Consider the following 21,141-nt stretch of genomic DNA (forward strand, 5'->3'; position numbering starts at 1 on the left):
AATAAGGAGCCACTGACAGTGTGCCCCAGTGACTGCTGGAAATCAACAAGACATCCACGTGGTCTCCCACAGGCACACTGCGTAAGGGAAGCGCCGGGCTCCAGGTGGCAGTGGCCTCACTGTGAACCTGATGCTCATGCCAGTGGGGACACAGGACTCCACGGCACCCGCAAGCCCGGGGAAGGAGGGCTGCCTGGCAGCACGGTTCCAGTTCTAACGGTAAGAAAGTGCTGGGCTTGGCACACTAGGTGCCCCACTGGCTTGGCTGCAATGAGTGAATGGAAGAATAAGAGCTCAGTGGATCCCAGAGCTCCACGTTTACGTCACATCTGAACAATGCACGCATATTTTTCTTAAGAACTCTAAGAAGCATTTTCAACCTCGGGAATGTAGAACTTATACCGACACAGCCTTTAGACATGGCATCTGAAGATGAGAAGTTCCCACGCACTAAGGAATGGGTAAAGGTCAGTGCAGCCAACCCCACAGCCAGGAACAGGGAGCAGCTGGGTAAACACGGGAAGCCAACAGAGAGGCTGGAGCCACCGGGGCCAGGCGCAGCGCAGGACTTGCCTTCCTCAGCTCCTCCTCCACCTTCCGGTCCACCGGGTTAGTGCACACTCTCCTCCACGTCTGGGCTGCAGCCTCCAGCGGCTGCTTGGGCACCTCCTCATCCTCAAAGTTGACAAAGATGGCATTGTGGGGGCGCCGGGCTCTGCTCAGGCCAATCAGATTCTCACCTGAGATGGGGGGATTGTTGTAGCCTTCCCTGGGGGCAGAGAGTACAGGTGAGAACAGGAGCACCAAGGCCATCCCAGGCACCCGCTGGGCCAGACCAGGCAGGGAGCCCAGAAGCCCGGCAAGGCCCGCAGCCACCGTGTGCCTCTCCCTGGACATCTGTGCTGGGAAAGGACCCCAGAGTCGGCTGCTAAAGGAACCTGTATTCACAGAGGAAGAGATGCAGCCACAACTGCCTATGACAACTCAGAGAAACCCTGGGGCCTGCAGCTCTCAAACTGGGGAAAGGCCAAAAGGTCCTAGAAGCTGGAGTGCAGGAAAGGGCACCTGTCATGGGGCTGGTGGCCCCAAAAGTGCACTGAGTCAGGCGCAGCACTGTCCAGCCAGTGAAAAACTGGACAGAGTCTAATGTCCAGCAGCTGGCAATGGTGAAATCACCCAGCACAGCTGCATGAGAGAACGCAATCCGTTGTCAAAACAGGGACAAGAGCTGCACTCACTCACATCTGCTTACATGCGATTCACTTATTTAACACTCAAACTAATCCTACAGAGAAGGGACCATTTTCTAATAAAGCAGCTGAAACCACAGGGACTGGGAAATTTGCCCAGAGACGGAGCTCCTGGGAAGGAGCTGGGACTCCCATCGAGAAGCCTGGCTGCAAAGGTCCCATCACACACCTGTCCTGCCACCCAACAGAGCATGACTCTTTGGCTCACAAGCATCTTGACCACATGTAGATGAATGAACAAAGAACCTCACCAAATGGCATTGTCATGAAACACAGGGGTTAAAGCCAAGGGTTCCATTTGTCCAAACACATAGAATGTCCGACACCAAGAGGGAACCCCAATGTCAACTACGGACACTGGGTGACAACGTCTCAGCATAGGTTCATCCACTGGTAACAAGCGCCCCACTCTACTGAGATGCTGATCACGGGGGAGGCTGAGTGGGGGCGGCTGGGGGGCATAGGAGAAATCGCTGCGCCTTATTTTGCTGTGATTCTAAAATGGCTCTAAAAAAATAAAGTCTTAAAACACGTACACACACATACAAAGCAGAGATTCTAGAACTACCTCTGTGTGTTGGCACAGAACACCCTTAGGTAGGTATTTCTCAAAATATTTGTAGTGGTTACGTCTTTAAGGTTGGACACCAAACTGACACAAAAGCAGGCAGGCCAGTGTAAAGAACCCCCACAAGCCCGTCACCAGCTTCAACAATGATCAGCACGTGGTTAACTGCATTTCATCGAAGTGCATCTTAAAGTAGGTCTCGGACATCATCGAATTCACTCGGGTGATCATTACCTTTTAAAATGTGTTTCCATTTTACCCTAGTTTTCTACATGAGTACATAGCATCTGCACACTTACAAAGAATAGCAGTAATTTTCACATTGTGAAACAAAACTAGAAAGACGGGATCGAGCCTGGGCCTTCTTTTTAAAGTGCCTGCGTTAGAAACCGCACGGGACAGGTCAGCACTATCGCGTTTTCAAAGATGTCCCCCAGGAAAACCGGGTGGTCACCTGCAAGAGCAGCCCACCTGTGCCCAACCCTGTAGGGAGAGGCTGCGGCAGCCTTGGCTGCACCCCCAGACCGCTCCCCATGGTGGCCTCAGGCTGTGGTCTGTGTCACCATGATTCTAAGTAGGTGGGGAACTGCTGGCAGGGGTCGAAGGGTGCTGATGGCAAAGTCAACAGGACCACCCTGGAGAGTCCCTGAGGAACAGGAGGGACCCACCATCCTCCAGTTAGGAGGACCCCGTCAGGCCACCCAGCAGCCTCTGCTTGCCCACCTGGTTTGTGGGAAGCTCAATCTCCCCAGGAAGGGGCCAAGGAGGCAGTGGCTAGGTCTCCTCCCTGCCAGTCCTCATGCACCCAGCAACGTCAGCAGGGCAGGAGAATCGACAGCAGCCCTGGGAGAAAATGCAGGTTCTTTCCAGGTGCTGGAAACTGATAAACCACATGGGGAGGGAGGGGGGCCTTGGGGCCCGAGGGCAGCTGGCCCTCCTCCCTCATTTTACCCCAGGGGCTTGAAACAGCTTCCCACTGGCCCACAGGGCAGAGCAGTAACTCAGATGCTGCTGCCATCTAGTGCCAGGGGCGGCAGTGCTGACAAGTGCTGTTTTCTTTTTTTTGAGATGGAGTTTCACTCTTGTTGCCCAGGCTGGAGTGCAATGGCACGATCTCAGCTCACCTCAACCTCCACATCCTGGGTTCAAGCGATTCTCCTGCCTCAGCCCCCCAAGTAGCTGGGATTACAGGCATGCGCCACCATACCCGGCTAATTTTTTGTATTATTATTATTTTTTGAGATGGAGTGTTGCTCTGTCGCCCAGGCTGGAGTGCGGTGGCGCGATCTCGGCTCACTGCAAGCTCCGGGGGTTCACGCCATTCTCCTGCCTCAGCCTCCTGAATAGCTGGGACTACAGGCGCCCACCACCACACCTGGCTAATTTTTTTGTATTTTTAGTAGAGACAGGGTTTCACTGTGTTAGCCAGGATGGTCTTGATCTGACCTCAGGTGATCCACCCGCCTCGGCCTCCCAAAGTTCTGGGATTATAGGTGTGAGCCACCGTGCCCAGCCTGTTTTCTTTTATGTATTTTTGTTTCTGACAAGAGTATGCTGCTTGTGGTGAAGAAAAAACAAACCAAAAAACCACTTTTTTTTTTTTTAAAACACGGTCCCACTCTGTCACCCAGGCTGGAGTGCAGTGGCACAATGACAGCTCACTGCAGCTTTGACCTCCCAGGCTCAGGCCATGCTCCCATCTCAACTTCCCAAGTAGCTGGGACCACAGGCACACGTGCCACCACACTTGGGTGATTTTTTAAAAATTTTTGTAGACACAGGGTCTCACTATGTCGCTCAGGCTGTTCTCAAACTTCTGGGCTCAAGCGACCCTCCCACCTCAGCCTCTCAAAGTGCTGGAATTACAGGCATGAGCCACTATGCCTGGCCAATAAGCAACTTTAAAAAATAGGCTGGGTGCGGTGGCTTACGCCTGTAATCCCAGCACTTTGGGAGGCTGAGGCAGGCGGATCATCTGAGGTCAGGAGTTTGAGACCATCCTGGTCAACATGGTGAAACCCCGTCTTTACTAAAAATACAAAAGTTAGCTGGGCGTGATGGCGCGCACCTGTAATCCCAGCTACTCGGGAGGCTGAGGCAGGAGAATCACTTGAACCTGGGAGGCAGAGGTTGCAGTGAGCCGAGATCGCGCCACTGCATTCCAGCCTGGGTGACAAGAGGGAAATTCCGTCTCCAAAAAAAAAAAAGGAAGGATCATGTCACCCCCTGCTTCAAACTCTTATAGTGAGTACGATACACTTACAGAAAATGGTATCATTCTGTGTGCAACAGTTTTCTGCAGGGAGGCAAAGTGACTTGATTCTTTTTAGTTAATACATTTCCACAATGTTTTGTTTTTTTTCTAACAGGTACAATTTATTCTTACAATCAGAAAAAAGTAGGGGGTGGTGGTGGTAGAGGATGTTACAGACTAGGGGACAGCAACCAAAAGCAACATGTGTGGCCCTTGTTTGGCTCCTGAGTGGCTTTTGAGACAATCGGGAAAAAGTGAACAAGGACTGGTTGTGGGTGATGTTGGGGAGTGCTATTCACTCTGTTGGGTAGGAGACTGGTATTGCGAGTCTGTCTGAAACATGAGTCTTCCCTGTCGGAGATCCGCACTGCTTGTTTCTGAAGGCAGCACTGTGTCACTGGGGGTGGAGAGGAGCAGAATGTTGCTCACTGGACGCTCCTGATGGGCACGTGGGGGCTACTAGACAATCCAATTCTCTCCACCTTTCTGCAATGCTTTTCTGGAGGCAGAGAATAACACACTCTCTCTTGAGGATGAAGCCTAGGCACTGGTCTTCACTCCCCACCCCCATTCTCTGGCTCACCTGCTCTGGGGCACAACAGCCTCCCCAGCCTTCCTTTGCATGCGCCAATCCCCTGGTCTGGAAAGTTCTCCCTGGATCTTCACCTGGCTGGCTCTGTCTCAGCTCCAGATGTCAGCTCCTCTGAGGGCCCTGCTGCTACCTGTAGCCCCGGCCCACTGCCTTCCACCAGTGTGGCCCACTCCCCATGATCTCCTTTAAGGCTCCCAGCCATGTACTCATGCTCCGTCTAGCTCCCCGCCCCTGCACTGCACCCCAGCTGCTGTGTTGTCCGTGGACACCAGGCTCCAGGGAGTGCCCTGGGCCACCACAGGTGCTCAGTCAGGACATAAAGGAAATACATAATGAGGAATGAGAAAGCCCTCCCACCCCTTCAAAGAAAACTGCTCTGAGCCCCAAATCTTCCAGACTTTTCTAGGCTTCTGTTATCACACCACCATTTATTTCTATTCCACAGAATCTGGTCTTGCACCTGCCTTTCTCACAGAGCAAGGGAGGCACCTGGGCATGGGCCCCATCAGTCCACAGAGTCTGCTCTTTTTTCTGTTTGTTTTTTGTTTTGTTTATTGAGACAGGGTTTTGTTCTGTCACCCAGGCTGGAGTGCAGTGGTGTGATCATATTCACTGCAGCCTCAAAATCCTGGGCTCAACCAATCTTTCCACCTCAGCCTCCCGAGTAGCTAGGGCTATACAGGTGCACACCACCACGCCCAGCTAACTTTTTTAGTTTTTTTGTAGAGACAGAGTCTTGCTATATTGCCCAGGCTGGTCTCAAACTTTTGGCCTCAAGTGATCCTCCTACTTTGGCCTCTCAAATCACTGGAATTACAGGTGTGAGCCACTACACTAGGCCCAAGCCCATTCTCTTGAGGGCTGCATTTTTGGAAGCTTAAAACATGCTATGGAACAATTATTCAACAAACACCATCACCTCTGGCCCAGTTTTCAAAGTCCTTTTCGGGCTGGGCACTGTGGCTCACGCCTGTAATCCCAGCACTTTGGGAGGCTGAGGTGGGCGGATCACTGGAGGCCAGGAGTTCGAGACCAGCCTGGCCAATATGGTGAAACCTCATTTCTACTAAAAATACAAAAATAAGCTGGGCGTACTGGTGGGCGCCTGCAGTCCCAACTACTCAGGAGGCTGAGGTAGGAGAATTGTTTTAACCCAGGAAGCAGAGGCTGCAGTGAGCCAAGATCGCACCACTGCACTCCAGCCTGGGTGGACAGAGCGAGACTCCGCCTCTCAAAAAGAAAAAGAAAAAAAGGCCCTTTCATTTTGCTCATCTGTTGGCAGTAATCTTGCTCCCCTAAATCTGTGTGGGGCCCATGGACACTTGCTGAGTACCTCTCACAGGCCAGGCTCTGTTCTGGGCACCGGGGCTATGACAGAGACCGAAGCAGGCCAAGTCGCTACTTCTGGGGAGCATCCATCACAATGCAAAGTTTTTTTCCATGTTGTCTTTTTGTGTGTAGTTTTAGAAAGTAGAGCATACAAAAATCAGGACACCGTGGCACTGGGCCACGAGCAAAGCCTGCAGAGTGGGAGAGACCGGGGCGGTGCTGCCGGCGGGACGTGGCGCTGACCCCATGTCTCGGCTTCCTCATGTGTATGATGGGGGTGTCAGGAACCCTGGGGAATTGCTCCCAGGCTGGGGTGAGATGCACTCACAGTGCTGCTGCACAGGGACGTGAAATAACTGGCAGTGTGGCTGGTCAATGTTATTCATTCCCAGTTGGGTATTTTCAAACTTGTTTTCTTCATTTTGTTTTCACAGTATTCAATCTTGGATTTTATATAAAGGAAATCCTATTCTTTTATGTCAATGTATGGCATTTGACAATTTGACTACATTTGACAATGCCCAGGCCTGCCTTTCCAACAGCCGCTGAGGTCCCTAATTATGTCAAGAACCTCTGAGTTACAGAATTCATTTCATCTGAATTGCATGTGGGCTTGGGCAGGCTGTGCACGGAGCCTGTGTGTGGGTGGCAGGGGGTGGCGGTGGGTGCACTATGAGTCACGTCCATGTGGCTTTTCATAGCTCTCGGTGTAGGAGAAACCAACTACTGATGAGAGAGAGTGAGCGCCTGTCCTCAGGAGAGGCACCGTGTTCCGGAGGGGACGCAGTCCATAACCAAGTACAGAGCAGGCGAGAGCTGTGTAGAGTCACAGATGCCTTGAGAAGGATGGCACTGGGCGATGGGCAGGGTCAGGGGTTCTCTGAAGCGACCTCCAGCCGCACAGGGCAGACCAGGAAAGGGTAAACAGCTGGGGTGAAGTAGGGCCAAGGCTTGGCAGGTGAGTGTGGCAAAGAGAGGAGGGCAGGGCAGGGACAGATGATAAAGAGGCTGTGAAATCTCCGCCAGGGACAGGGACGGTGAGGCCATGGGGAGCAAAGGAAGTAGGAAAGAGCTGGGGTCAGAGTGGGACATTCCCAGGCGGCTTGCTTAGGTAGTGTCATTACTAGTGACAGCAAGGTCCAGAGACTGGCTGGTCAGCAATGACCAGGGGATTAAGCCAAAGGACATTTCTCAGCAGGAACCCACATGTCCCACAGTCACGCTCTTCGCACTGTCCTCAGGACTGAGGCCAACCTGGCGATCACACAGGCCACTGCTTACTAAGGCCCTGTTCTGTACTCAGCCCTGTGCTGGGAACTGCACACGCTTTTTAAATTCAATCCCAATACCTCTGTTGGGTGGTACTACTGTCATCCCATTTTCTTTTTTTTTTTTTGGGAGACAAAGTCTCACTCTGTCACCCGGGCTGGAGTGCAGTGACGCGATCTTGGCTCACTGCAACCTCCGCCTCATGGGTTCAAGTGATTCTCCAGCCTCAGCCTCCCGAGTAGCTGGAATTACAGGTGTGCACCACCACGCCCAGTGCGTGAGCCTCCGTGCCCGGCCCATCCCATTTTCAGGATGGAGAACCGAGGCTGCATGGAGGGGGGCCTTACCGGTGCTGGGTCTCTGGTCGGTAGAAGTAGTCCACCGGGGCGTCCAGCCGGGAGAAGATGGGCGGGGGGATGTAGAGCGGCAGCTCCTGGTGGAAAAAGGCCTCCTTCTCGGGCCGGAGCATGAGCACCTTGTCATACATTGACGTATGCTTGCCGCCTGCTTCCGTATGCACAGCCAAGTACTGGAAGTCAGACATCCCTAGAAAGAGAGGTGGGCAGATGGCAGACATTGAGTCCAGGAATGGGCAGCTGCCACACACCGACACCCACATCTGCTTAGGGAGGTGCTGAGTAGGCCATGTGGTGGAGGCTGCAGGGTGAGGGTGGCAGGAAAACACACCCTTCCCAAATGCCTCTGCAAAGTTGGCTCAATGCAGTCTAAGTCACTTACATGAAAATTATTGTGGGGAGGTGGGGAGCTACGTGATAGGTGAGGATGGAGTCCAGGTCAGTGCTTCTTAGATGGATGTTACTTTTAACTGTAAAAACTGCAATTACCTTTGCACCAACCTAGTAACATGCATATGAATCTGCCGGGATCTTGCTAAATGCAGGTTCTGACATGGTGCATTTCTACCAAGCTCCCAGGTGAGGCTGATGCTGCCAGTCCAGAGACACACACTGAGCAGCAAGATGCTGGTTCAATTCGATGAAAAATACGAGGTGTTACGTTTTATGAATCACTTGGGAAACCTTGTCCCAGAAAGAACAGCCCTCTTTGGTGAATGCCATGACCCACCAGAATGACTGCCATTAAAAATGCCCAACCCATGGGACCCCAGGTCCTGCTTCTCCTTCATTTCACTTTCTTCTTCCCCTCTTTTCTTTCTAGTCCTCTTTGCCCTTCTCAATCTTTATACTCTTCAGATTCTGCCTAGAACTGCAGATGTAACTTAGCCGTCTCTAAGGCTTGTTAGTAATATGCCAGGCACCTCCTGTGGGCCAGAGGCTGGCCCATTCACAAGCATTGCCTCCCAGAATCTTCACGAGGGCCTAAGGAACGCAGGCTCTGTAGCCCGCACTGCACAGACAAGGACACTGAGGCTCAGGGAAGCCAAGCCACCTCCCAAAGAAACTGGCAGGGCTCAGGCAGGCACAATGCCAGAGTCTGTCTTTCTCACCCGTCTCCCTCCCTTGCTTTATTGCTTCCTCACTGGGGTTCCCGGTAAGTGGCAAACCTGATTGAGGGCTCCACGAGGGACGCTCAACCTGCTGAGAGTTCAGAGGAGGAGGAGGTCCCGAGGGGCTTCGGGAGCTAAGAGGGCAAGACCAACAGCAGCCGAGACAAGAGAAGGTTCAAAACACTGCGGTGGGGGAAAGACTGGAGGTCTACTGACCAGTTTTATTTGGTCCCACACAATGGTTTCATTAAAAATTAGGAGATTTCTAGCTTAAGAATGCTGAAGATTGGGCAGCAATGAACCCGCAGTCTCTGGGGAACTGTTGGCTGGAGGGAAGAAAGGCTGCCTCCTGGATGGGGCCTGTGCCCTGCTGTGTCCCCACAGCCCCTGGGCATATCCTGGCCCCCTCCACTGGTGCAGATGACCCCCACAGCTCCTGCAGGCAGCTGGGATGGCCGGCCCTGAAATAACCAGACATTGCAAGAGCAGATTTCAGTTACCCTGAAATTTGTAAATGGTGGAGATGATGCCAAGGATCTCCATGTCAAATGTGACCTCGGAGTGGGCCTCAGTGCCCAGCACCCCTTTCTGCCGCCTCGTTCTCTTCCTGATGCGGAGCAGCAGGCTGCTGGTACTGAAGCGATTGGCGCACACTGGGTGGCAGTATGGGTCCTTGGGCCGGAAGTACAGCTCCAGCCTCTTGGTGGGGTCCGCGTAGATCTGTGGCAAGGCCAAAGGAGACAGAGTGAAGCAGTGACAAGCCAAGCAGCCAGTGGGGAGCTGCTCCTCTCTCAATAAAAGCCTGACGGTGATCCAGGAAAGGCCAGGAGGCTCATGTTTCATTCTGGGCCCTTAATTCCCAAAAGGCCCATTTTTAAAACCCATGTATCTTAGTTTTTATCTGGTGGAAAAAATGAGAATCGTCTCCTTCCTTCTAAGTAAATGCTATCATCCATCAAGTGCCTGCTCGGTGTGGGGCATTAGTTGGTCCTTCTGGCAACACTTGAGGGGAGATACTATCACCCTTATCTTTGTAGGGACCAGCCCCACAGGGTCGGTGGGTTTTTCTCCCTGTGTGTGGAGACAAGAGACTGTAGAAATAAAGACACAAGACAAAGACATAAAAGAAAAGACAGCTGGGCCGGGGGACCACTACCACCAAGACGCGGGGACCAGTAGTGGCCCCAGATGCCTGGCTGCATTGTTATTTACTGGATACAAAGCAAAAGGGGCAGGGTAAAGAGTGTGAGTCATCTCCAGTGATAGGTAAGGTCACGTGGGTTATGTGTCCACTGGACAGGGGGCCCTTCCCTGCCTGGCAGCCGAGGCAGAGAGAGAGAGAGGGAGAGAGAGAGACAGCTTACGCCATTATTTCTGCATATCAGAGACTTTTAGTACTTTCACTAATTTACTACTGCTATCTAAAAGGCAGAGCCAGGCGTACAGGATGGAACATGAAGGCAGACTAGGAGCGTGACCACTGAAGCACAGCATCACAGGGAGACAGGCCTCCGGATAACTGCGGGCAGGCCTGACTGATGTTAGGCCCTCCACAAGAGGTGGAGGTACAGAGTCTTCTCTAAACTCCCCCAGGGAAAGGGAGACTCCCTTTCCCTGTCTGCTAAGTAGCGGGTGTTTTTCCTTGACACTGACGCTACCGCTAGACCATGGTCCGCTTGGCAAAAGGCGTCTTCCCAGACACTGGCGTTACCGCTAGACCAAGGAGCCCTCTGGTGGCCCTGTCTGGGCATAACAGAAGGCTCGCACTCTTGTCTTCTGGTCACTTCTCACTATGTCCCCTCAGCTCCTATCTCTGTATGACCTGGTTTTTCTTAGGTTATGATTATAGAGTGAGGATTATTATAATATTGGAACAAAGAGTAATTCCTACAAACTAATGATTAATGATATTCACATATAATCATGTCTATGATCTAGATCTAGTATAACTTGTTGTTTTATATATTTTATTATACTGGAACAGCTCATGCCCTCGGTCTCTTGCCTCAGCACCTGGGTGGCTTGCCACCCACAATCTTGGAGGTAACTCAGGTTTGGTGCGGGGTGGAATGGCTTGTCTAGGGCTACCTACTCTAACAACTACCCACCATAAAGGGTCTTGGTATTCAGTCTCATATGCAAATGTTTCGAGGTCCAAATGAGATTAAATCAATCAGTAACAACCATTTGGGCTCTGACTTGCTGTTACCTCTAGCTTTCCAAGCACATGAAACTGAATACCAACACTCTTTTGGGTCCCTCTCCTTAAAAACCCCAAGAATAGCATCTATGTCATATGATTGTTATGATTAAATATCTATAAAGCACAGCTCCTGGTGCCTAACTCATGGTAGACATTCAATATGTGCCACGTACATATGAATGAATACTTGCCCGATGCTGCGTCACAACGAGCACTGGATGTGTGCATATGAAAGCACCAACAACGTGAACTGGGACAAGGTCACCTACGTGCTGGTGAGCTGGTTCCCAACACCCAGGACAGGGTCTGTCCCTTAGGAAGTGATCAGGAACTATCTCGGGAGAGAATGAAGCAGACTTAGTCCTCAGGAGTCTCCTCCTCATAAAACACACACCTCTGAGTCCTGATGGGATGGGAATGAACCCAAACGTAGGCCTGGCACAGGGGAGGTGCTCAAGAAACATGAGAAGAGTGAATGGGTAAGGAAGGTCCCTTCCCAAAGTGCTCACACTGTAATAATCCCTGAGGTTAGCGAGAGTAAGGATTCTGTCAAAGCCATAAATCAAGTGAATAATATAAAAGAAGAAAACGTGATTAACTGGGGCTCTACTGGCAGCCTGTGCTTAATGAATTCAGGGCTTTTCCATATTCATAAAGGATGAGGAAGCAGCAGGTAAAAGTTCAGACTCTAGAGCAAAGCATGAGTTCAAATCCCCTTGTACCATGTAGATGTCTGACCTAAACTTTCTTGTGTCTTTATCTGAAAAATGTGAATAAAAATGGCATCTAACTCACTAGATTGCTGTGAAGACTCAATCGTGCATTTGACAAGTATTTACAGAACTAGGCACTGTTATGGATGTTAGGAACAGAGAACTGGGCCAGGCATGGTGGCTCATTTAGCAAGATCCCAGCAGATTCATATGCATGTATTCCAGCCCTTTGGGAAGCCAAGGCAGGCGGATCGCTTGAGCCCAGGAGTTCGAGACCATCCTGGGCAACTTAGGGAGACCACGTCTCTACAAAAAATACCAAAAACTAGCTGGGCGTGGTGGTGCATGCCTATAGTCCCAGCTACCTGGCAGGGTGAGGTGAGAAGATCACCTGAGCCTAGGAGGCTGAGGTTGCAGTGAGCCATGATTGCTCCACTGCACTCCAGCCTTGGTGACAGAATGAAACCCTGTCTCAAAAAATAAAAAATAAAAAAAATAATAAAGAAGTACAGAAGTGAACAAAAGAAGTCCCCACTCTCATGGAGCTGATAGTCTTAGGGTCAAGAGGACGAGAGACAGTAAATTTTTTTTTCCTTTTTTCTTAAATGTCTTATATTTATAAGCCTTTGTCAGAATAAACATTTTAAAACATTTTCAGATTGGAATTAACAGGATGAGGAGGCAGATAATTGCCAGTGGCCACTTTAGTTAGGGCAATCAGGGAAAACTTCTCTAAAGAGACACTTCAAGTTCTGGTACATGTAAAGAACTTACACAGAGCATCCTCCAGCTGCCCCACTTGCTGTGTGACCTCGAACAAGTTCCTTCCCCCGTAAAATACAGACACTGACAGTTCCTACCTGGTAGGGTTCTAAAGAGGATGGACTCCAAGTAAGGCACCTAGAGCCGTACGTGGCATAGAATAAGATGTCAACCATCACTACCTCTAATCCTAACAACGTAACAGTCTATCCCTCTCAGGTAAGTCAACAGAGCTTCATCTCCCCGTGCCTCAGTTTTCTACCCCGAATAATGAGGATACGGCAGTGCAACACACCCTGTGGGGCTGCAGAGTTGCATTCCTGGCACCAGTGCCCAGGCTGTGGCTCACATTTGTGGATGGAATGAAAAAAAAGCCCCTAGGAGCCGGGCACAGTGGCTCACACCTGTAATCCCAGCACTTTGGGAGGCCAAGCTGGGCGGATCACCTGAGGTCAGGAGTTCGAGACCAGCCTGGCCAACATGGTGAAACCCCAACTCTACTAAAAAAAAAAAAAAACAAAAATTAGCCAGGCGTGGTGGTGGGTGTCTATAATCCCAGCTACTCAGGAGGCTGAGGCAGGAGAACTGCTTGAACCCGGGAGGCGGAGGTTACAGTGAGCCGAGATCGCACCACTGCACTCCAGCCTGGGCGACAGAGCCAGACTCCGTCTCAAAAAAAAAAAAAAAAAAAAAAAAAAAAAGCCCCTAGGGGTCTCCCCCACAGTCCCTTCCCCTCTGTTCCCTGGGGAGAAAAAGACCGTTCCTGGCAATTACAGATACCAAAGCCCTGCCCATTGGCCACCCAGAGTCCACCACACTCTCCGTTGCCAAGGAAACCACACACCCGGGTAGACTCTCCCCTTCAGCCGCCGTCCAGCGACTCCGTCCCTCTCTCGGTGTCCCGGATATTAGATACAGTGAGTTCCTCCTCAAAGGTTCAGCTTGTTCAACTCCCTTCTTCTTTGTTCTCCATCTTCAAAGTCTAACTTCCTTGTTCTTTGCGCCTCCTTGCCCTTAGTTACCCGCACTGTAACTGCCCGTCCCGCCAAAACTATTCTTCCTGGCGAAACCGCTCGTCCAGCCACTGTAACCCACATCCCTGTTCTATTTGAAATAGCCAATCGAGATCAGCTTAGATTGTGCGGTCCAATTCCAGCCAGTGGGACAAGACACAGGAACCTTCCCTCCTTTGTTCAGTGTGCTCTGGTGGCCAGAAGAGCGAGCAGCACAGCACCTTTCTTCTGCAGAACTAAATGTGCTAAGTTTACTTCTGCAGAAGGGTGCTGCTCGCTCTTCTGTTTGTTCCCTTCCGTCTAGCATCAACTGCTCCTCAGAAGAGCTTTTTGTTTCAGGGGTAAAGGGAGAAGGATTTAGAGCAAAAATCTTAGAAGACACAGAGGTCAAACATAAAAATCGAACAGCCCACGTTAAATTTCTGCTAATCCCTGAAGCAGGAACTAACCTGTTAGGAAGAGACTTAAAGTTAGGTATAGGTTTACATGTTAGCCCAGAAGAATTCCTCACCTCATTAAACCTACTTACCACCATGAAGAAAAATACATTCATCCCGATCTCTGGTCAAGGGAAGGGAATCGGGGAAGACTCCAAGTCCCACCCCCCCGCCATACATATAAAGCTAAAAACCCCGGGGGGAAATAGTAAGAAGGAAGCGATATCCCATCCCCTTAGAAGGCAGAATAGGCCTAAAACCTATCATTGAGAGTCTCATTAGGGATGGGCTCCTTGAACCCAGTGTCCCGTTATCCCAATACTGCCTGTAAGAAAGTCAGATGGGTCATACTGACTAGTGCAAGACCTCTGGGCCATCAGCCAGATATTCCAGACTACTCACCCCGTTGTCCCTAATCCTTACACCCTCCTCAGCAAAATTCCATACGACCATCAGTGGTTTACAGTAATATATTTAAGATGCTTCTTGGGCATGCCCCTTGCCTGAGGACAGCCGAGACATTTTTGCTTTCGAATGGAAAGATCCCCGTTCTGGACGGAAGCAACAGTATCGATGGACAGTTCTCCCCCAAGACTTCACAGACTCCTCTAACCTCTTCGGTCAGATTCTAGAACAAGTTCTAGAACAAATTTCTACCCCAAAACACATGCCGGCTCCAATACGTGGATGACCCGCTGGTATCTGGTGAAGCTACAGAACTGATAGCTGCCCTCTCCGTCCACCTCCTTAACCATTTGCAAGGAAAAGGGTTACGGGGTTTCAAAGGGAAAGCTTCAATTTGTAGAGCCAGAAGTTAAATACCTAGGACACTTGATAAGTAAGGGCAAACGAAGGATAGGGACTGAACACGTTGAAGGGATCGTGTCCTTCTTACCTTTGCCTAAAACTAAGCAGGAACTCGTAACATTCCTAGGATTGGTTGGATATTGCCGCTTACGGATTCACTCATATGCCCTAAAAACAAAACCTTTATACCTAAAGCTGGCCCAAGAAAAGCCTGACCCTCTTCTGTGGACCTCTGAAGAAATCCACCAGGTTGAAGAACTAAAACATATGCTCATAACTGCCCCGTCCTAGCCCTGCCTTCCCTAGAAAAGCCATCTCACCTTTTCATTAATGTAAAGAAGGAGGTAGCTTTAGGGTTACTTACTCAAGAACATGGGGGTCACCGGCAACCTGTGGCATTCCTGTCGAAAGTTTTAGATCCAGTAACCTGTGGATGGCTTGAATGTATTCCATCCATTGCAGCTATGGCTTTGTTAACTGAAGAAAGCAGAAAGCTGACCTTTGGGGGAGATTTAGTTGTGAGCACGCCTCATCAAGTTAGAACTATCTTAAACCAGAAAGCAGGGAGATGGCTCACTGACTCAAAAATTTTAAAGTATGAAGCTATCCTATTAGAGAGATGATTTAACACTAACCACTGATAATTCACTTAACCCAGCAGATTTCCTAACAGGGAATCCAAATCTAAAAGGACCTGAGCATGAGTGTTTAGATTCAGGCCCGATGTAAGGGAGACCCCTTTCAAATAGGGCAGCACTTATTTATAGATGGCTCTTCCCAGGTAACTGAAGGAAAAAGACATAATGGATATTCAGTAGTCTATGGGGAAGCCCTTGCAGAAGGAGGGTCAGGAAGGCTGCCCAATCATTGTTCTGCCCACACATGTGAATTGTTTGCAATGAATCAAGCCTTAAAGCACTTGCAAAACCAAGACGGAACTATTTATTCTGATTCCAAGTACGCCTTTGGGCTAGCTCATACCTTTGGAAAAATTTGGACTGAACGAGGTCTCATTAACAGCAAAGGCCAAGACCTTGCCCACAAGGAATTAATCACCCAAGTATTAGGTAACCTCCAGCTGCCAGAAGAAATAGCTACTATCCATGTCCCAGGACACCAGAAAGGTCTTTCTTGTGAAAGTCGAGGGAATAACCTTGCAGATCAAATAGCCAAACAAGCTACCATTTCCTCAAAACGCTCACTTTTCACCTAACCCCTTGTCTTCCTCCCCCGACCGCAGTTCCCATCTTCTCTTCCACTGAAAAAGGGAAATTAATAAAAATAGGGGCCAAAGAGAATTCTGAAGGGAAATGGGTGTTACCAGACCAAAGAGAAATGTTATCCAAACCCCTCAAGAGAGAAGTCTTATCTCAGCTGCATCAAGGAATTCACTGGGGACCCCAAGCCATGTGTGATGCAGTTCTCAGGGTTTAGGGATGTATAGGAATTTATACTCTGGAAAGACAAGTTACAGATAGTTGTCTAATATGCAAAAAGACTAATAAGCAGACCCTAAGAAAACCACTCCTTGGGGAAAGGAGTCCAGGGTTAAGACCGTCCCAAAGTGTCCAAATTGATTACACCGAAATGCCCCCAGTTGGTTGCCTCAAGTACTTATTAGTGATAGTAGATCACCTTACGCACTGGAGGGAACCTATTCCCTTTTCAAGTGCAACTGCTAATAATGTAATTAAAGCATTGATTGAGAATATTATACCCAGGTTTAATAGATTAATACAAAATATTGATTCAGATAATGGGACTAATTTCACTGCACATGCCATCAAGAACCTAGCCCAAGTACTAGACATAGCAGGGGAATACCACACTCCCTGGCACCCACCTTCATCAGGAAGAGTGGAGAGAATGAACCAAACTCTGAAGAGTCACTTAACCAAATTAGTCTTAGAGACTCGGTTGCCATGGACTAAATGCCTTCCCATTGCCTTGTGAAGAATCCGAACTGCCCCTTGGAAAGATGTTGGCTTATCCCCTTATGAAATGCTATATGGGTTGCCTTATCTACACTCCACTGCTGACATTACTACGTTTGAAACAAAGATCAGTTTCTTAAAAACTATAAACTTGGTCTCTCCTCCACTTTTTCTTCCCTCAGGACTGAAGGCCTCTTAGCACAGACGCCAGCTCTAGAGTTTCCAGCACACCAGCATCAGCCTGGGGATCACGTTCTCATCAAAAGCTGGAAGGAGGGAAAACTTGAACCAGCTTGGGAAGGGCCTTATCTGGTACTCTTAACTACTCAAACAGCGATCCGAACGGCTGAAAAGGGATGGGCACACTACATGCCAGGTGAAAGGAGTAATGTCCACAGACAGGGAAAAATGGGCTGTCACCCCGGGACCCACCCCTACCAAACTAACCCTAAAAAGGGCTTAATAATCACTTGTCTATTTTTCCTTTTCTTTCCAACAGAAGGTCATCTTGTCATCAATGTGACTCAGGCTAACCATCCCTTGACCCTTCAGTTCGACTCTTGTTCTTACCCCGTGCAGATACGAACAAGCTCAAAGGCAGCTATCCGATGTAGTTAAGTAACTATGTCCGTATCGCAGACAGTCAAACAAGTATAAGTATGGAGCCTTAAAGGGCCCCTGTGGTGACTGGGCAAATGTTTGGTGGACCAATCAATATGGGAGGCGGACAGCCAACCCCCCTCCTTTAAATAAGTTGCGGAAACTCAAACAAAAACTCTAATTTATCCATGGCTCCACTCCACCAAATTGTAAGCCACTGCAGTGTAACCCCTTATTGCTAATTATAGATAATCCCCAAACAATGGCCCAAGAACCCTCTGTATTCGGACGGTATGGGTTAGGAGCAGATGTTACAGGACGGGATCCCATAGGAACCCTCTCTAAGGTTGACTGGACCATCGGCGGTTAAAAACAATGAAGAAACCCAGACCCAGAGTCCAGGGAACGTATGGGACCCAACGCTCTCCCCAAACATATCAGGCCCAGTGTTCCCCTCCCGTCTCCACAACGACCCAGACAAAGTAGCAGCTGTAGAAGTAAGAGACCTAAAGCAAACTCTAGCAATTGAAACAGGGTACTGAGATGCAAACGCCTGGATGGAATGGATTAAATATTCTGTCCGCACTTTAAACAAAAGTGATTGTTACACTTGTGCACACGGTAGACCAGAGGCCCAGACTGTCCCCTTTCCACTTGGATGGTCCTCCAGCCGAGTGGGCATGGGCTGTATGGTAGCTCTTTTCCAGGACCCCACAGCCTGGGGTGATAAATCGTGCCGAGCGCTCTCTCTGCTGTTCTCTGAGGTTCAACACCCTGCAGGTCAGCCCCTGAGGACTATCCAGCTTCCGTCTCCCAATGCCAATTTTACTTTGTGTCTCTTGTGACAGGGAAAATTTGGCATTCCTTGGGGACCTAACAGGATGCAGTGAGCTTAAGCCCTTCCAAGAGCTTACCCATGAATCTGCCCCTAGTCATTCATCCTGAGCAGATGTATGGTGGCATTGTGGTGGACCGTAACTGGATACTCTGCCAAGTAACTGGAGCGGTACCTGTGCTCTGATCCAATTGGCCATCCCTTTCACTCTGGCATTTCATCAACCAGAAGAAGTAAAAACAAGGCACCGTAGAGTAAGAGATGACCCCCGTGGTTCCTTTGACCCTCATGTTTATACAGATGCCACTGGAGTTCCCCGAGGGGTACCTGATGAATTTAAGGCTCGTAATCAAATAGCTGCGGGATTTGAGTCTATGTTTTTCTGGTGGTTAACTACAAATAAAAATGTAGATTGGATAAATTACATCTATTACAACCAGCAACAATTTGTTAATTATACTAGGAATGCTATCAAAGGAACAGCTGAACAACTAGGACCCACCAGTCAAATGGCTTGGGAAAATAGAATAGCATTAGAAATGATACTAGCAGAGAGGGGTGGCGTTTGTGTCATGCTTGGAACCCAATGTTGTACTTTTATTCCAAATAATACTGTTCCTGACGGAACCATAACAAAGGCACTGCAAGGTCTTACTGCTTTATCCAATGAGCTAGCTTAAAATTCTGGGATAAACGATCTCTTCACTGATGTAATGGGAAGATTGTTCGGCAGGTGGAAAGGACTTATGTCCTCGATCCTTATGTCCCTTGTCATTGTAATAAACGTGTTTGTTCTCGTAGGATGTTGTATCATACCCTGTGCCTGAGGGTTAATACAAAGACTTACGGAGACAGCTCTCACTACAACCTCCAATTTCCCCCCGCCTTATTCAGACAAATTTCTACTTTTAGAAAACCAAGAACAGCAAAGTCGAGACATGCTAAAAAGGTTTGAAGAGAAAGAAGTATGAAAATCAAGAGGGGGAAACTGTTCGATACAGTGAATTCTTCTTCAAAGGTTCAGCTTGTTCAACTCCCTTGTTCTTTGTTCTCCATCTTCAAAGTCTAACTTCCTTGTTCTTTGTGCCTCCTTGCCCTTAGTTACCCGCTCTGTTTAACTGCCCTTCCCGCCGAAACTATTCTTCCCACCGAAATCGCTCGTCCCGTCACTGTAACCCACACCCCTGTTCTATTTAAAATAGCCAATTGAGATTAGCTTAGATTGTGTGGTCCAACTCCAACCAGCAGAGACAGGACACAAAAACAGGGACTGACTGCGTTAGGGATAAAAACCCATTCCAGGCTGGGCGTGGTGGCTCACGCCTATAATCCCAGCACTTTGGGAGGCCAAGACGGGTGGATCACCTGAGCTCAGGAGTTCAAGACCAGCCTGTAGGACACAGTAAATTCCACTTCAAAGATTTTAGCCTGTTACCTTCCTTTAAATTCAAGAGGGGGAAAATTAATAAATACAATGAGTTATGAGTTCCATTTCAAAGAACCAATAGGTATGTTCAGGTTCCCTGTTCTTTGTTCTCCATTTTAAAGTTTAACCCCTCGTTCTTTACGCCTCCTTGCCCCTAGTTTCAGTAAACAACCCTTCCTAGCTTCTATCACCTGCTCTGTCCTTAGTCATCCTGAGTCACCTGCTCTGTAACCATCCTTCCCACCAAAACTACTCACCCCGCCACTCAGGCCTGTGCCCCTGCCCTCTTTGAAATAACCAATCGGAATTAGCTTAGACTGTGCGGTCCAACCCTAGCCAATATGGGAAAGACACAGCAGTAAAGACTAGCTGTGTAAGAGATAAGAACCCCTTCCCCTCCCTTGTCGGTGTGCTCTCGCCATTGCTCCATCCGCAAGATGCACCCTTCTATAGAAGTAAATTTGCCTTGCTGAGAAAACTGTTTGCCAGAGTGCTGATTCTTCTTTGCGGCACCCAAAATTTATTTCCAACAAGCCTGACCACCATGGTGAAACCCCCTCTCTACTAAAAATACAAAATTAGCCGGGCGTGGTGGCATGCGCCTGTAATCCCAGCTACTCTGGAGGCTGAGGCAGGAGAATCGCTTGAACCCGGGAGGCGGAGGTTGCAGTGAGCCAAAATCGCACCACCGCACTCCAGCCTGGGAAACAAGAGCGAAACTCCGCCTGAAAAAACAACAAAAAAACAAAAACAAAAATCCTTCCCTTCTTTGTTCTGTTGGCTCTCTTGCAGCGGCCAGAAGAGCGAGCAGCACCCTTCTGCATAAGTAAATTTGCTAAATTTCCCTTGCTGAGAAATCCTTTGGGTGCTCGTTTTCTTTGCGACTCCGAGCTCTTATTCCAACACCGAGATTCCCAGCCCCTTACCCGAGAGACGCCTTCCTCGCCGCCCAGAGTCGGCAGCATCTTAGCCACATCACGCACCACGCCCGGGTACTCCACGCACACCATGCGTCGCTCCCGCCTCAGCTCCACGGGGACGGCGGCCCCCAGCCCCAAATCGGCCGCCTCCGCCGCCATCCCTGTGCGTCTGGCAGGGCCCGCCAGGGTCCGTCCCACAAAGTACTCCCAAAGGCCTCGCCTCAATTGTTCCGCGAAGGAATCGTTCCGGGCTCCCTCACCGCTCGCGTCATCCTAACTCCCCGGGCTCAGCAAGACGCGAGGGCCTCCAGGGAGCAAATGGCCCATGGGAGGGCCCATGTCTTCGGGAAAACGACCGCCGTGTCCTCGACTTTTTATTTAAAATTAAGCGGGTTAGTCCACCGGGCGGGGCAAGCACCAGTCTCTCCTACTAGCCAGCGAGGGACCCGGAGGATAATAAGACACCAACCTCCCTCGACTTCAGCCAATGAGAATCCGAGGGCCGAGCGAGTTTTTTTTGAGCCAATGAGAAGTCCGGAGGAAGCTAGGTCCCACCTTCTCCTCCTGCTTCGTACGTTTTAACCAATAAAGAACTAGAGTTGACCACGTCCCAGCCCTCTTCTGGGTATTCCACCCAATGACACCTCGGGGGCGGGCCAGAGGCAGACTTCCGGCCCGCCTGCTTGGGTGGGAAAAGGTCCCGGCTGAGAATTGATTTCCGCCTCGGGTCGGCCTGGTGTTCTGTCGGTGTTGGCGCTTCT

At 49.7% G+C, this 21,141-nt stretch overlaps 1 protein-coding gene across 5 annotated transcripts in view; it reads right to left on the reverse strand.

Annotated features, from left to right (window-relative positions):
* The window catches only part of GTF3C5 (general transcription factor IIIC subunit 5), a 27,837-nt gene extending 6,979 nt beyond the window's left edge, over positions 1–20,858 (reverse strand). For 2 of the 5 annotated variants that reach the window (XM_016960349.4, XM_016960348.3), the window contains exons 1-4: positions 20,387–20,858; positions 9,231–9,450; positions 7,610–7,808; positions 574–769 (exon numbers count right to left, since the gene is read on the reverse strand). In XM_016960349.4, coding sequence (XP_016815838.1) covers positions 574–769; positions 7,610–7,808; positions 9,231–9,450; positions 20,387–20,539 — 768 coding nt within the window. In that variant the 5' untranslated portion in view covers positions 20,540–20,858. 5 annotated transcript variants of the gene reach the window in all.
* Between the last annotated feature and the right edge of the window lie 283 nt (positions 20,859–21,141).

This window comes from Pan troglodytes, chromosome 11, assembly GCF_028858775.2.
Source record: "Pan troglodytes isolate AG18354 chromosome 11, NHGRI_mPanTro3-v2.0_pri, whole genome shotgun sequence".
NCBI lineage: Eukaryota > Metazoa > Chordata > Mammalia > Primates > Hominidae > Pan > Pan troglodytes.